Genomic DNA, 16391 nt, shown 5'->3' with positions numbered 1-16391 from the left:
CCGGTGCCCCCTGCCACAACATTCAGTTCAGTGTTGTCTTAACACACAGTTCACTTAGAGAAAGCTGATTGTATGCTATGAAATCAATAAAATGTGCTTTAATGAAGCAAACATTTTGTAAACAAAATTAATCTTTTTGTAAGGCAATCACTACTTGGATTAGAAATAAACTCAAGCCTTTTCTCATCATGCCTAGCAGTACCTCAAGAGGATACCTTTAGCTTTTAGAAAACAAATCCCAAGTCAAACCAGTTTAATTTCAAACAAATGTAAACCACAGTCTAGAATTTTAAAACCTTATGAATATTTAATCCTCACAGTATAAACTTCCTGGCAATGGTTACTAAACAACCGGATATGTTGCAAGTGAAACCTGAAGGATCCAACATGTGGCTGTACACTGAGGTGATGAGCCAGCAGCACTACAGGGATGTCAACTTTCTCCAACTGAGCCCCCCAAGTTTGCCTTCCCTGGGTGACATGGTGCTGGCCAAGACTGTCTGCTATATTTGACTTAATTCTTTTTTCCCTTCAATATTTTTCTGAGAGCTAACAGCAAGAGCACTCAATGCAAAAGATATTTCACGCAAACTGTATCTGAAAAATCAGATCATGCATTTTGGAACCACACACATCTCACTGCTACTATGTTGATCATTTGAGGGGTTTCAATTTTTGTTTTATTCCATACAAACAGATATTTTGTCACTTAACATTTAACCTGGGTTTGATAGGACTTTACTTTGAACTATAACTACTTTCTTGAAGAACAGTAGTCTGTTTGACCTTTCCTTCTGCAACTTCACTCCAGACTACTTCCCCTGGCCCTGGTCAATCCTCCTCCTCTGTTAAGCTGTGATATTTTGCATTTAAAAAAAATAATAATCACATTTCTACATATTTGCAATGTGATCAATGTCAATCAAGAGATTGCTGCACTTTACATAACGTAATTATTTAAAAAGCCTTTTAATTTTATTATCATTATGAACTACTGTTTATTCTAAATAAAAATAGTGATGTGGTTGCCAGCCTGTTTGCAGTTACATACCCGAGAACCCAGCTTCTGTGACAGGCAGAATTGAGAAGGAAGTAAAACCTGTAACTACAGTGCCAGGAACTGCAGTGTTAACATAACATATGTACTTAAAAATGGCACGTGCCCACAGCTGTCTGCAGCAAGAATGGGACACCTCAATGCTCACCTGTTCAGTCTCACAAACCCCACTAGCAGCAATGGTCAGTCACTACAGTTACTAAAATCCAAATTATTTTTTTTTGTTCATGGATCTTTAAGTGGAAGAAAAGTGCGCATGAGTATAAACCAAAGAAAGCTCTATTGTTTCCACCTCTATTCCCATTAAATTAAATGCAGCCCACATAAGGGGGAAAAAAAAAAAAAAATCACAACACCCTTTTCCAGCAGACTATTTGGCAAACTGATTGCACTTAAAGTTTCCAAAGATCAGGAAGGCACGGGCTTCACATGAACCACAGATATCTCTATTCCTTCAAGTTCTACAAAATAACTCCAAATTCTTACATAATTTTTTGGACTTTCCAAACCCATACCTTGGCAAATATATGGCTTTAAAAAAAAATACAATCAGCTGTTGTCAAACAAGCCATGGAAAGGCAAGGTTTTATGAAGATTCTCCTTTACATCCAGACACAACTGATTAATTACAATAAAGTATCTTATGCTGCAGTTCTCACATCAATACAGCACATTTTCAGCTTTGTGCCTGTTTTCAGGAATAGAGTTTATAGATACACCTGAACTGCTTGCATCTCTCAAGTCTCATGGCTCCTACTTGAAGCTGTAGTATGATTATTATAGTATTATAGTAAAGCACATGCCTCCTTCTGGCTCTCCACCCCAAGCCCCATAATTTGCAGCTGTAATAATAATGAAGTCACTTGGAATGACCAAGCAGATTGTAAATTATTATTTTTTTAAAGATTTTTCCTAATAAACTCAATTAATGTTAGGCAGAATATTTTTCTTTTAAAATTACATACATAGTCAGCACTTGGCACACATTACATACTATATATAAAATATGCATAATGAATTTTAACACACGTTAAAAATATTTTGTCTTGTGAAATTCAGACATTTTGGCTTCAAGTAACATGTGCTCTTAGCACAACACACTGTTTATTAAAAAACGTGTGCCATGCCCTCCTCCACTTTAAAGGTTCAGGAAACAGTAACTACTCATTTGGTCAGAAAATCTCTCAAATGTGCTGATTTTCAGGGAGTGCAGAAGGCAGTCATCCTCTGATACTGGAGAGGAGTGGGAAGCGGGAAGGGATGTATTGTGCCTTGCTTCTGCCCTCCTATTCCCATGATGAAAGCGTCACAACTTTCTTACTTCCAAGATGATTTAACACAAGGACTGTACATATTTGTTACCCAGAAAAATTATGGTATTGTACTAACATACATGATTGGTCTCTTAAAGAAGCAAAGCTTATTTTCACTGGAAAAAAAGTAACCTGAAAACAACCCCACTTCCAAAACTCCTACTGCTTTGTATTTATGATAATAAGATGTGAGCTATTCCAGTTAAAAACAGCAATAGCAAAAGACAGAGAACTTCCATTTTAGATTAGAAGATAAATTTGCCAAGGACAACCTTATGGCTCTGAGGTTAACTAACTTATCACTTCAATGTGACTTCACTAAATGACCTTAAGTCAGCTCAAACCCAATGAACCAATGACAAATTTACATGTCTCTGTGATGATAATTTAGAGGGATGAGCATAACTTATTTCAGATGGAAAGATGTTGAGCCTACTGACTGTTTCAGGACATGCAGGGAGAATGGCTTGCAGCTCCTGTAAGCTTTATGATATTAGCTACCTTGAGATTTTAATAAATTACCGCAGCTGTTGCTGGTATGATTCATGATCCAGGGAAACTTCCCCTCACTGCAAGATTTCTGGGAAAACAGATTCATTTTATTAATGTCTGGATACAGTCAAAATAGAGATGATGAAAATACTTTTCAGCCTAAGTGTGGGGGGAAATAGAAGATTGGATAGTCATCAGAGCGAGGCCTGAGAGGTAGAAGTCACATCTCACAGCATATGTTTGAATTTTGAGTTCTCCAAAAAGATCATAGATTGGACAGAGAAATGGAATAAAAAGAGCTTAAGTGTGAAATTTGGATTTTCACTGAAGTTTAAACTTAAAAATGTTCCCCCAGAGGTCAGGGATCTTTGTCTGATCTCACTAAATTCAGAATATGGAATGCAAAGATAAAGCTGTTCCAACCAGGCTGTTGCTATCAGGCACTGAGGAAACTTGCATGCCATTCAGTGAAGGATAAATTGCATTTGATAGCCTCTCTGAACAAGTTTATATTGTGAACTGTTAAGATGTGTTTGTAAACAACTTACCTATGCATATTTAATGGAAGATATATTTACTGAAACTCAGGCTGTACTACCCCAATGTGAGATAAGAGATTCCTTTGTATTCCAGAGAAGGAAAAAAGCTTACATTTTTCTTTCTTGCTTCTTTATGTTAAATTCCCAAGAGCATATTACATGTTCTGTGGTTTTACTTTCTGTAGGCCCATTTCAGCTTCCTTCTACAACCACTGACTTGCTATAGCACAGATATCTTTTGCTTTTTGAAAGTTTAAAAATAATTATTTCAAGGTTTTTCAAGACAGACAGCAATGAAAATGAAGGCTTAGTATCAGCAGTTGATAAGACAGACTAAAGAAAACTAAAATCTGCTACTCCTACTTTAAAATCTGTAGGCCCCTACAAATTAAAATGGCAGTGACTTACAGAATTGTATATATAAAATATAAACCTTAAAATTTGCATATGTATGAACACACATATGATAAAAATAAAAACACCAGACATGAACACATGCGCAGTTCAAATGCAAATGCTTTAAATACCATGATTAAAATATGATATACCAACCATCGCTGACGCTAGACACCCAGGAAAGCACAGGAAGACAAAAGAGATATTAGGAAAAACATGTTTCAAACTATATTTTGCACCAATCACCTAGTACAACAAATGCATACGACTTTGCTTTTGGCCAAAGTCAGATGACTTTTTTTTCATAGCCTATCAGTTTTACACTTGTTCTCAATTGGATTATACATAAGTATGTTTTGTTCCTACACAAAAACTCACAAATTAATTTTTAATGAATGTATTGAGGTATGCTAAGGATGGTTTACTAGACTCTCTAATTGTGAGACTGGTTTATAAAGCAGATTGAAAAGCTGGAAAAAAAATATGTATGTTTAGTAGGGAATACCCAGCCAAAGCAATATTCTTTGTAACAGGATGTAGAAAAGACCTAAGGTTTGGGGTTTGTGTTATTGGCTGATTGTCTCTTTTTTCCTTTTTTTAAGGCAAGAGAGTAAAAGCAATTATAGGAGTTCTTCATTTTATGATTTCTGTTGTTCCATTCACTGATGTTGCATGAGCTGGGAACACTTTGCGACCTTATATAGTAATATAAAATTTTGCCAAAACATCAGCAGTAACAAGTTTGCAACATTTAGCTACAATCGCAGGATTCTTTGTAGTATCCACAGATACTACAGTATAATATTTCCTATAATAGGCTACACACAATGGCAACATCGATAAGTATCAATGTGAGGTCCTAAAAGCTTTGGGGTTTTTGTGCTAAAGGGCTTGGCAAGAACAATATGACATTCACAAAACACAAGCATTTTTACCAAAATTGCAAAGAAGCCAGTTTTGGCTTCTAGCTGCTATCTGAAATTACACGTGCCAGATTACAGGTCAGCAAGAGTCTAAATTTCTTAATTAATAGTGAGTGGCATTTGTCAGTGGCATCATCCTAACCTGACATGGAAAAGAAATTTCACAACAAATAGGAAACCAATCTTCTGGACTTTGTGTGCTCTCAAGATACAAGAGGGCTGGAAGCCCAGATAACACTTTATGATGAGGGGCCAGGATCCTGGAAATCCAAGTTTTTACTATTTTCAGCCTTCCGTTTTGCTGGCAGGCTGCTGAAAAAGTGCAGATAAGCAAGCTGGCAAGGAACTAGTAGTTTGGAAAGCCCGACTGAAGAGAGTGATTTATTCCGAAACTTACAGGCTTTCTCCTAGATTTGCTTCAAAATTGGGTCAATAACTGAACAGATAGTGTTGAGTGTTTCAGAATCAACCCACATCTTCTGACAAAAACACATAAGTTCAGAATTCTTGAATCAATTCAACAGTTTAATTGTCCCAGAGCGACAGAGGGAATACAGCTGTTTTCAAGGGCAGCAGAAACTTGCCATGGCCCCTTAAGCATGTGCCTTGCCTGTGCCAATGCTGTGGAAAATCAGACTGAGAGAAAGATCAGGATATAGGCAGGTGATGGTGATTGCTGGAACTGAAGAGTATCAGCATTTGTGTCTCTGTAGGGCTCTTGTCTCACTTGGCTCATCTCTTGGCTCACTCAGTGCCTTCCCAGCAAGGGTAGCAGCATCTATTTTGATTACATTGCTGATAAACCCTAAATCAGTGCAGGTATTACTACCATGGACTAACAATTGCAAGGATCTTAAGGCAGACAAATTTGATCTCTAATTAAATACTCGTGACATATACTTAAAAAATTAACAGTCAGAAATGGGTGGGATTTTCCTCTACGTATTTGTGTGCAGTCTGGAATATATATTCAGAATCATGTCATAGAATCATAGAACACTGTAGATGTGTATTTCAAGAACATACATGGAGCTATAGAAAACTGCATAACTGAGACCCAACAGTTACCTGCATCTCATCTAGTTTGGACTGAATGTCTGGAGGGAAATCTCCTGCTCCGCAGCTAAAAGGGTCAAAAGGTTCTGCTCCAAAAAGGTCTCTCTCTGGAACAACAGAAAAGTGAGTCACTGAGAGAAAACATACAGGTTATGACAATAGCTCTTTGAAAAACCCAGCTTGTATCTCCTTACAAGCTGAATAAAAGCACGTCCAGATATGCAACTGATTAACCACAACTTTTAACTTCCACATCTCAAAGCTAGTCGAGTAGTTTACTGACAAATATATTTCCAGGAACATCAACTTCTGCTTAAACCTCTATTTAGCTTTCATTAATGTTTGTGCCTTCTATAAGAATTTTAGGGATCTGATAACAAAAAGTTCCAATTTGAAAAGGGCATCTCCTACTGAATTGCAATCTGGAATCAGTGTGTATAGGTGTTTCATAAATGATGTGGGAACAACTGGACATCATTCATCACATTTCATCTTTCATGATATCAGAAACACATCCTTGCAAGTAAACTGGCCTTCGTTTCCACTGCCTGCCTCTTCTTACCATCTGGTTAAGGACATCTTTTGCAACTAATTTTCAGGGTTTTAAAATCTTTGATAAGACCAAGTCAAGAAAGAACGAACAAAGCAAACAACCGTAAAAGGTCACTTACCCAAAATTTCCACTAAATCTGGATCCACAAGTAGCATTATTGCAAATTTCTCTGTCAACACCATAGAGTTTCTCACCATTTCTCAACTGTAGCATGCATGCTAGTGGTAAGGAGACTTTTTCTGTGTTTCTTTTTTGTCTGGACAAGAAGGAAGACCTCCAATACATTTTCTTCTCTCTACAACAAGGTAGTGCTAGGTCTTCACATATTACAGCCCAAATATTTTGGAGATTTTTTGTTGTTTCTTTTCTTATCAGTAATGGATTTTTTTTCTCTCTGCATTTAACGGTGCCATATACACAGACTTCTTCTATCACACATTGGGTTGAACTAAACCAGTGAGAAAATAACATTGCTAGCCCAACCCAGCCATATTGATTGAAAAATTTACAGACCAAGTTAACACAGCTTTGTCATTAGTGAAGAGAAAACTGAAACCAAATCCTATCTCCCAAAATCCATGGTTATCCAACAAGAAGCAGGCAAGCATACTAGCTCCCTCAAAAACAGGTTACCTTAAAAGCAAGAGACCAAAAGGGTCCACTAGCAACTTTGAAATAAACAGTTACCTGACCTCAACTCCGTGTGGCAGTGTTATCAGTCAATGCTGCAGATCTTGCATATAGCTGAACAACTGTCTTTATTTTGGCCTCCTCAGAGTCAGATTTAGACCTGTACTTGTCTAAGCCCTACAACATTTTATTCTGTGTGTCAGTCTCCGTGGGTTTTGATCTAATTATTTATGTGCTAGCAAGCAGTACAACAGGCATTTTAAACAAATAGCAGCTACTAGATTTCATTTCTATCATAAAGACAGTAGGGACTTGATTAATTACAGATTTCAAAATCTGTGGCTAAAAAGCTATAAGCTGTCACATGGGACCAGAAGATGGCCCAGGTCAGAGAGACTTATTCCAAATGCCACTTGAGCCAAAAAGAAAAAAAAGCTAAGCTAGTCTTTCCTGGCAGAGGCAGACCACCTGCAAGCAAAAGAGATTTTAACTAGGATAATAAAATATAAAGATTACTATCTGCCTCTTTCACAGCCATAACAGGTCTATTCCGGTATAACCCGTGTCCTTATATGCTCTGATGCTCCTACCAAATAACCTTCACATTTGTAGCAGCCTTGAGTTTCATGCTAACCTATATTAGGCAGAAAGTGATTATCTTTTTGCTCCTTGCAAGTCTATTTGTTCATTTTGTAGGTTTTGTTCTATTTTAATTTCCCCCTCTTCTCCATAGGTTTTTCACTCTTAAAAGGAGCTAAAAGTTTTCAGTGTGATCTGACAGCTAAAAGCAACCAGTTTCAACACCAAGCCTTAGCAAACATTCCAGGAATGTATTTAGTAAAAATCTGCATTTCTTAGTACCGAAATATAACTTATCATTATAAGCGAAAGCAAGAATTTTGTAAACTGTTATGGATATTATCTCATTTATGCCTTGGGCTTTTATTCTTTTTACCTCTGAGCTCATTAGCAGGAGAATGGCAGAAGGTTTTTAATTCCACTTGCCTTCAGGTGAAGGATAACTTCATTTATATTGTTATTCATGGCAGACCTTAAAATTAAGGTCTATTATCTGCATCCTATTGTAAGTGGCGAAGCCTAATAAAACGTGCAGAAAGAAATTCAAACCAGAGAAGCTTTTTCTAATTGAGTTTCTATGGGAAATTATTTGGGGAACTATGTCTATTATAAATTGTTAGCCTTTTTAGTAAAGTGACTGAAAAAGTCCATAGTATAACTGCTTTTCTGCATTTTAAATCTCTGTGCTATTTGAGAGATTGCACTGCTAAAAGTCAGGGAGCGATGGAGTTCCAGGAAATACTTCAATAACATAATCAGTACTTCTCCTTTGAACAGAACCTGAAGAACATGTGGAAACAGGACAAATACTAAAATTTGATTTCTGCAGAGCTGCACTATCACCTGGGAACTCCATAAGCTTATCTGCTAGTGCCCACTCCACTGTTCACAGGGGGGCTTCCTTTTTTGCTGAGATGAGATAAGACAGAAATTTTTCATTTCAGGCTAGAGTATTTGCATGAAGATTAACTATAACAAGAACACCTTGCGTGGCACGCTCCTCAAAATATTTGTAGCACAGACAGGCATTTCTTTCCCCAATATGCAGCAACCAGTAAGCCTTTAAAAATGATCCTTTCAAACAGCACATATGATTTCCTTTCCCTTTCCCATTTGTTTCAGGATGGAAATAAATTCACAGCTTAGGAAATCAGCCAACAAATTCAAAACCATGAAATGATGATGTTTTTGCAACTCTAACCACAGAAGACATAGACACGTGATAAATACTGGTTTCTGTGATCTGATATCCAGGACAAGAAGCATAATATGGGAGAGTAGCAATCTGCAATTCTGTAATAACCTCAAAACTAGCAATTACCAAACAAAACTACAAATATTTGTCTTTTCTGCTGCATTTTGTATCCCAATCTTCTTTACCCTAGCTATCATCCAGGCAAAGAGTTGTGCTGATATATGCTTTCTCCAGATGTCTTGGAGAAGCTGTGATGACAACTATCAACTAATCACACTGAAGACAAGCACCCAAGAAAATATTTGGAATAATCTGAGGTTGTGAAGTCCAGAAAGCCCTTAACTGCAGCCTACTCAATATATTTTTTTTTTCTTTTGGAATTACTACAGCATTAAAAATGTCTCCACCATCATTCTGACAATAGACTCTTTAAACTTCTCTGGAAAGATACCACCTTAGAGCAGATGTCTACATCAGCCAGTTGTGACCTTGGATTGTTTAAGACATATTTGAGTGAAATAACTATTGAACAATACAATAGAGAATGTTTCTCTCCATTTCTTTTCTGAGATATTAAAATAGTGTTGTGCCAACAAGAAGCATAAATCAACTCCTCCTGTAATTCATTACAATTAATAAATTATTCTGTCCTTTCAGATAATTTACAAGAGCATTTGTGATCCCTTACTCCATGAGGAAGCAGCAGCATGATATTTAACACTGCATTTTGGGTTACACTAATTATGCATTGATCAATCATTCACTTAACCAATTACTGCACAGGACTGCAATGTTCATGCTTAGCCTGCACAATGGCTACTGCAAACAGTGTTAAAAATAAGTATTTCTCAGCACCATTTTGAGTAGAAATACAACTCTGGAAAGGACTTTTGTTTCTGTAAGAATCACTTTTTTGCAATTACTACCTAAGTAGGCAACACATCTGTCCAGTTTGCAGCTTCCTGTCCTAAAATCAGGGAATTTTCATCTTTAAAACAGGTAAAAACCATGTATTTGCTATCACTGATTTACCCACTAGTGAGCAGACATTTACTGAGAAGTCATATCAGTACAACACTGAATAAGAACTCAAAATTTAAAGGAACTTCTTCCTTTTTTAAAGCTTAAGTGCTTTGGAGATAACCACCTTTCTGAGAAAATGTCTGTGTTGCACTCTGCCAGTATCAAAATGCCAGGTTTCTTCAACTATGGACTGTGTGTTAGTCAAAGCAAAACATATAATTTATAAGCCCCTAATTTTTGCTGGGGAAACTACCCAATGGAAAACGGGCAAGAAAAATCAATTCTAGGCATTTCTCTTAATGAAAAGATGAACTGTCAGCTTGGTGCCAATTATACTACGAATTATACTTGGTATTGGAGGAATCCCAAGTATTTGGTATTCTTACTGGTTTCCTGCAAACAGGACTTGTCTTTCCTCTGCAGTGTTGGTTGACTTGTTAAATTGGCCAATAAATAAGATGAACTTTGCCTTTGAAAATCTCCTTTTGCTTGAGCAGACCAAATGCCATCCCTAGGAAACAGGCAGAGGAACCTCAGAGGAATGGAGCAACTGAGGTTGACACTCACAAATAGATGATGATTCCTTATCTTGCACCTTGTTTACCACTGAGTGTGATAAAGGCAGAAGTTATAAAAATGATAAAACCCAAGAAAATAATGTCATCATTTAATTAAAAGTGATGGGAAAAAAAATGTTAAAGTGTAGTGACAAAGTAGAGATAAGGACGTGAAAAGATGTTAAGAAGACCTCAGGAAAATGGCAGACACCAAACTTTGGCTCCTCTTGGTTGCATCTAACTTGCATTGGAGAAAGAAATGCCAGCTTCCTTGTACTGATGGCAATAAAACCATATACAACGTATTATTGTACATTTTTTATAGAAACACAGTGTTACACAGCCTGCATGAGATACTTATGGGAGCTGCACTTTCTCATCTAAGACAATAAGTCCTTGTTTGATTATAAAATACTCCTCTTTCAAACAACGTTTTTGAAATATGCCAAAGCGTGTCAACAGCTGATGAATGCAGCAATTTTCAACATACCAAGTACTGTGATGTAGACTGAAAGAGCAGGGATCAAACCATAAAGACAGTGATGTACTTCTGCAATCTTCCTCTGAAGCATGGCACACTAAGCAGCAGAGAACTGACAGACACTGACTGCCACATCTCTGAACTACACCATCTTAATGTAATAAAAATGAATCAAGTGCATATGTTTCAAACACCATGTATGACTGAAGCATCAACTTATTTATAATATTTTCTATATTACAAAACCTCCATAGCTGGAATTCTCTAGACCACTCAGCACTGAGTGGGGAATCCCACAAGGTTACTAGCTGGATATGCACATTGAGAAGGATTTGATGGCATTGTCTGTAGTTTCAGATGAATTAATTTGAAAACACAAAAGGAGTTCTTGGAGTGGTGCCTTTGAATTATTTTTTGTTGTTCTTTATAAAGCCATACAAATTCTCCTTATAGAACAGTTCTATTCTAATTTTCTATTAGATTATTCTAATATTCCTTTAAGTGACTTAAGAATAGTGAATATTGACTATTCTTAATAGTTTTAAATTCTGTTAATATTGCCTTTGTGAAAACTCACAGAAATTAATCTAAATGAATTAAAAAATCTTAAGAGATTTTTTAATTTTACCAGTACCCTCAACATCTACTTTCCCTTTAAAGGCTAACAGCTATTCTGAGCAATGGGAATGAAAGGTGGTATGGTACTGGAGAAGATACTACCTGAAGTTTTACAATGCCTTTTTATAATTGTGCACAGCTCTCATTCATAACTGAAAATTCTATATATTAGCAGCATTCCCCAAAAACAGAAGAAGCTCTTCAACGGTGATTTTATAAGTTGTCAGCAACATTAATGTTCCTTACCCATACTAAAACAGGCCGAAGAAATAGAAGATACTAAACAGAGACTGACACCTCTACAATGTCTAATGTTGCTTCTGTATACTCTCCTTTACCTCAAGGGATTTCCAAAGACTTGAAAAAGTACTTTAAGGACTCCCAAAAGATTTCCAGCAAAGCCAGGAACCTTATCCTAGCTGCTTTCAAGCCTTTGGAAAACAAAATTGTGAGTGTTCATAATTTTGTGAATATCTTAGGAGTAGTCCAAAGATCTGGAGAGATTCATCAATTATAAATGAAAAACAAAGCTGTAGACCATGTGAAAAGTAGTACTAAAAACAGTATTACAAGACAGTCTACATTTTTAGGTACTTCTTCAGCTCTCCCTTCTGTATTGCAATCACTATACTTACTCCACCTGCTCTCTTCCCCAGAAATGCCAGCTTTGGATTTTACAACTGTCGCTTGACAAAGAACTAACAGGAAGTAAAAATATTTCTTGAAGTATGTACAAAAGAGATACTGTAAAAGAAAAGCCAAGTTAAAATCCCCAACCAAAATCCTTTCAACTGTTCATATAATAGCTTCAGAAAGTAAATAAACTTGTTTATAATATAAGTTGGCAGCAACATAAATGACTTTGGGAAGATGGTATAAAAATGAAATGGTATTATCGAATGTAATTTACAAAAACTGCATCTGGCTTTTCATGCACAATGTACACAAATCTTTGAAGATGCTTTACTAAAAAAAGTAATGTAAGCAAAAATTAGGTCAGTTGTTAAAAAACTTACTGATCTCTGTAGATCTACTGGGTACTGGAGGAGGCTGTGTACCATTGCGAGTAGGTGTTGATGACTGAGGGGATATGGGAGAAAAGGGAACCATATCAAAGATGTCAGTGGAGGGTGATTTAGGTGTCACACTGCCTGCCTACAATAAGGACAATAAATATTAGGGCAATATTTCACATGAAAAAGGTCACAATACTGAATTCTTCAGCATGCAGATAAGAGCCACAGTTTCAAAACCAGTAAAAATAACCATCAGCATGCAAAAAACATCTTCTGACACCAAGCAAATGGTATTTGCAGTTCAGAATCTGAGACATGCTAATACTCTCCCACACATAAGCAGCATTGTAATTTTTCCATTTATAGATCATCTGGTACAGTTAAACCTGAAAAAGCTGATGACAAGCAGTTCTATATTGCAGACAAATGAAGACAGGTAAGTTCAGAAGATCGACTTAAGCTCATACTGCAACAACAATGTGCTACCCTTCCAAGTAAAAAGAACAAGTAGCTAAAATTAAAAGATACTATTCCGATATTTCTTGTTTACTAGTTCTTCCTTACATGATCACTTATCTGACAAACTAAAAACCTGATGTGATAAAATTTTCAAATGTATTCCTTTGTAAGGAATGAACTAAACAGGCAATTAATTGAGTATTAATATCCAAAGTAAAACTCTCCTCCTTGAATGTGAAACAGAAGAAATTTTCTCAGTAAGGCCCAGGAACTTGAAATCATTCAAAAAAATTACGAGCAAAGAAACCTCAAACTTGACAATTACTATCATTCTATAGCCTTTTCTTTTTTTAATAATTCCTCCTGCCATCAGTCCATTATTTCAGGACAAACAGGAGGCACAGTCAAGTCAGAGTAAACTGAACACTAAAGACATTTAATGAAATAGATTAAGTCTTAGATTGGAAAGCTGAAATATACATGCAAAACTAGTTAGCATGTTAATGTTATTAGACAATACCAAACCCCTACATTCTCTCCATTATAAAGACCATCCACAGCCAGGCACAGGGAAAGCCTAGTACTTTTAAACAAGATTCAATCTGACATATTCGCATGAAAATTTTAAAGCACAAGATAAATTAGTCACATGGATCCTTTAATTCAGAATACATTAATATAACCACCCGGCCAAGGGATAGTCTTTAGCACTGCTGGTCCCTGAGCATTTAAAGGATCTAAACCTTATTTTGGAATGCTTCTTTCTTCAGGGACTCTGATGGACCAACCAGAGCTGCCCTCTGACAGCACATGCTGCAGATTTCTATGCCAAGTCTATAAGTAGTCCTGAACCACCTCAAATTCTCTCTGGAGGCTGCAGAAAAGGATATTGATCCACAGGCTTCCACTGAACACACTGCTTAAAGAGAAAACTAGACTCTGAGGTTCTACATTTCCTATTTCTTGCAAGTTTTGAGTTCACATTTTAAATTTGGTTTACAAGTGATCTACAGTTCTATAGGAGATCTATAGGAATCCAATGTCTCCAAAAACCTTGGATATTTCTACCTAGGTATACTGAAGCACATAAAGGAAAAAAATAAATCCACAGTTAACACAATTAACATTATCTTTTTGTTGTTGTTCTATTCTCAGTCATGATAGTCCCTGGCAAGACCACAGATGAATTAACTTAATAAAATAACTAATTTTTAAGGTTTTTTTTACTGAAACAGAACTCTGATCTCAACATGAGTTAGCATTGCAATTTCAAGTAACATCTGTTGTGGGAACATGTCAGTACATACTGTTTAGACTCAACAGGCTGTTATTACTATGCTCACGGACCTTGCATTAACCTTCTGGTGCCTTTGTGGATAGCCAGAGAACCAATATAATTAAAGCTGGGGAGATCACTGGATGTCATCTGCTCCCACTCAAAGCAGAGCAATGGATGTGCTTGACCCCCAGTAAACATGCAATGAATCTTGTATCCTGTTCTTCATATAAACAAAAAATGCTGAGTGTAGATCAGTTTTGCCTGCATCAGGAAGGTGGGATCAGGCTTCAAGCACAGGCCCCTGCTGTATATTAACCTCCATTTCCCATAAGCATTGACAGATGTCTAGGGAGACAGTAAATGCTAATGTAGATTCTCCATATTTGCTAAGTGTTTATGGTTACCTGGAAACTAGATAAATAAACAACCAGTATTTATGTTTGGTCTAAAATTACTCTTTTAGGAAAAAAAGCAAACAAACTTTACACTACCATGTCCTGTCTAGGTGCCATTCTGTAGAAGCTATTGGCCCTTTGAATACTGGCCCTTAACAACTGGGTTAATAAAAACTAGTTATTTTAGGAAATTCTTTTAAATACATACAAGCACAAGAAGCATTTTCATTTAGTGAACACATGCAGAAAGCCACAATGGTTGTCAAATACAGCCAAATGTTACTTGCAAATGGAAGCTGAGAGTATAAGCACATTGCTATGAAAAAGCAGGAAATATGCCCACTTAGTATTTAAGAATAATTTGCAAACTTCATTTTGCACAGTTTTTATAAAGTATGCTAAAATGTATTTAATGTCTGATTGCTTTTCTACTGATTCATGGTGGGTGGGGTGGGTGCCCTTGAAGCTAGACCTTTAGAACAGTTAACTCTTCTTAGTATAAAGAACTTCAACAAAATATTTAAAGAGAAGACAGAGGTAATGAAGTAATGAACTAATTTAAACATGTTGGGAACTTATGTTTTGGGAGTGGGAGAGAAAAGGCTATGTAGAAATAAGACCAAATTCTATATTTTAAGAGTATCCCTAATAATCTGAAGACACATCTGGTCTGTCCTTTAATCACTGTACAAAATGCACATTTTTAATACAAGTTAATACACAATAGAGAACACAGGAAAGCAAAAAAAAAAAAACTGAAAAAGCTTTTGCACAGCAGGATTACACGAGGTCTCGGGCAGCTGTATTCACTGGTTGGCTTTGGAAAACCACTTTTTGTAGGTGGTGGTATTAACAATCCAGATGGTAGTCTGGAGTCAGGAGAACTCCTAGGAGTAAGCGTAATGGAAGAGATATCTAAACAAGGAGGTGAATCCTCATTGTTACACCAGAAAAAAGTAGAGGGTCTTTGAAATATATGTTCATCATTATCACACTTTATGTGCAGCAGCTGAAAAGGAATCACAGAAAGAGAAAACATTCTAAGGAACAGAACATGGTAAGCTCAGGGAAAAAAGAAAAACAAATGACATTTCATACTTTAAAAAAGTTTGTCAGCAACTTGCTGTTCAGTGCTATAGTTAAAAGATACAGAACTTGAAAATATGTTAAAACAAAATTTAAAAATATACCACAATAAGACGCAGCCCAGTATTGACTGGAATGAAGATACTTCCTCCTTGATAGTTGCACCAAACAAAATTTAGACAGACAACTTTCAAAAAATTAGAGTGTCAGATGCAAGGACAAATGTCTAAATTCTCTGGGGTATCAGTAGTATCTCATCTCTGCACGTGTGTATTAGCAGGTAAGCACATATCTGGGGAGCAGAGTTATTCTGGTGGTTAAAGCACAAGTCAGAATTTTCTTTCTCCAAACCAGGAAACACCTACCATTTATATTCCACCAACATATAAAGAAAATTCAATTATTTAACCAAGATTGTCTTAAAGTAGAAGCTCACAGCTTCTACTGAAATGGCTGGTTTCATTTCCTCATCTATAGAATTTGAGAATCTAAACATTATGGACAGTAACACCTCTTGCTATTTTTTCTGTGGATGAATAACTAATTGAACTTAGTATTTTCAGAAGGTATCTCAAAAGCTGAGACTCGTTTTTGCAAAGCAAAGGAAACCTCATGTCCCTACAAGAGCAGCACAGGATGCAGAACAGAGTAACACTTTGCTACTGGGAGGATTTGCTACTGGGAGGATTTGTTACTGGGAGGATTGTTGGGTCTCTAAACAAATCCAGAGAACAGCTTCAAAGA

At 36.5% G+C, this 16391-nt stretch overlaps 1 protein-coding gene across 2 annotated transcripts in view; it reads right to left on the bottom strand.

Moving 5' to 3' along the window:
* The window catches only part of GULP1 (GULP, engulfment adaptor PTB domain containing 1), a 63467-nt gene that overhangs the window by 1266 nt on the left and 45810 nt on the right, over positions 1 to 16391 (bottom strand). The window contains exons 7-8 of one of the 2 annotated variants that reach the window (XM_009995230.1): positions 12429 to 12567; positions 5789 to 5883 (exon numbers count right to left, since the gene is read on the bottom strand). In XM_009995230.1, the coding sequence (XP_009993532.1) occupies positions 5789 to 5883; positions 12429 to 12567 (234 nt within the window). Of the gene's footprint in view, positions 1 to 5788; positions 5884 to 12428; positions 12568 to 15068; positions 15571 to 16391 lie in introns of those variants that run through there. The other variant, XM_009995231.1, reaches the window with a different exon arrangement.

The sequence above is a fragment of the Chaetura pelagica genome, unplaced genomic scaffold (genome assembly GCF_000747805.2).
Source record: "Chaetura pelagica isolate M959 unplaced genomic scaffold, ChaPel_1.0 scaffold33, whole genome shotgun sequence".
Taxonomy (NCBI): Eukaryota; Metazoa; Chordata; class Aves; order Apodiformes; family Apodidae; genus Chaetura; species Chaetura pelagica.
Note: the sequence above shows the minus strand (reverse complement) of the source record. Positions and strands in the feature narration are given on the sequence as shown.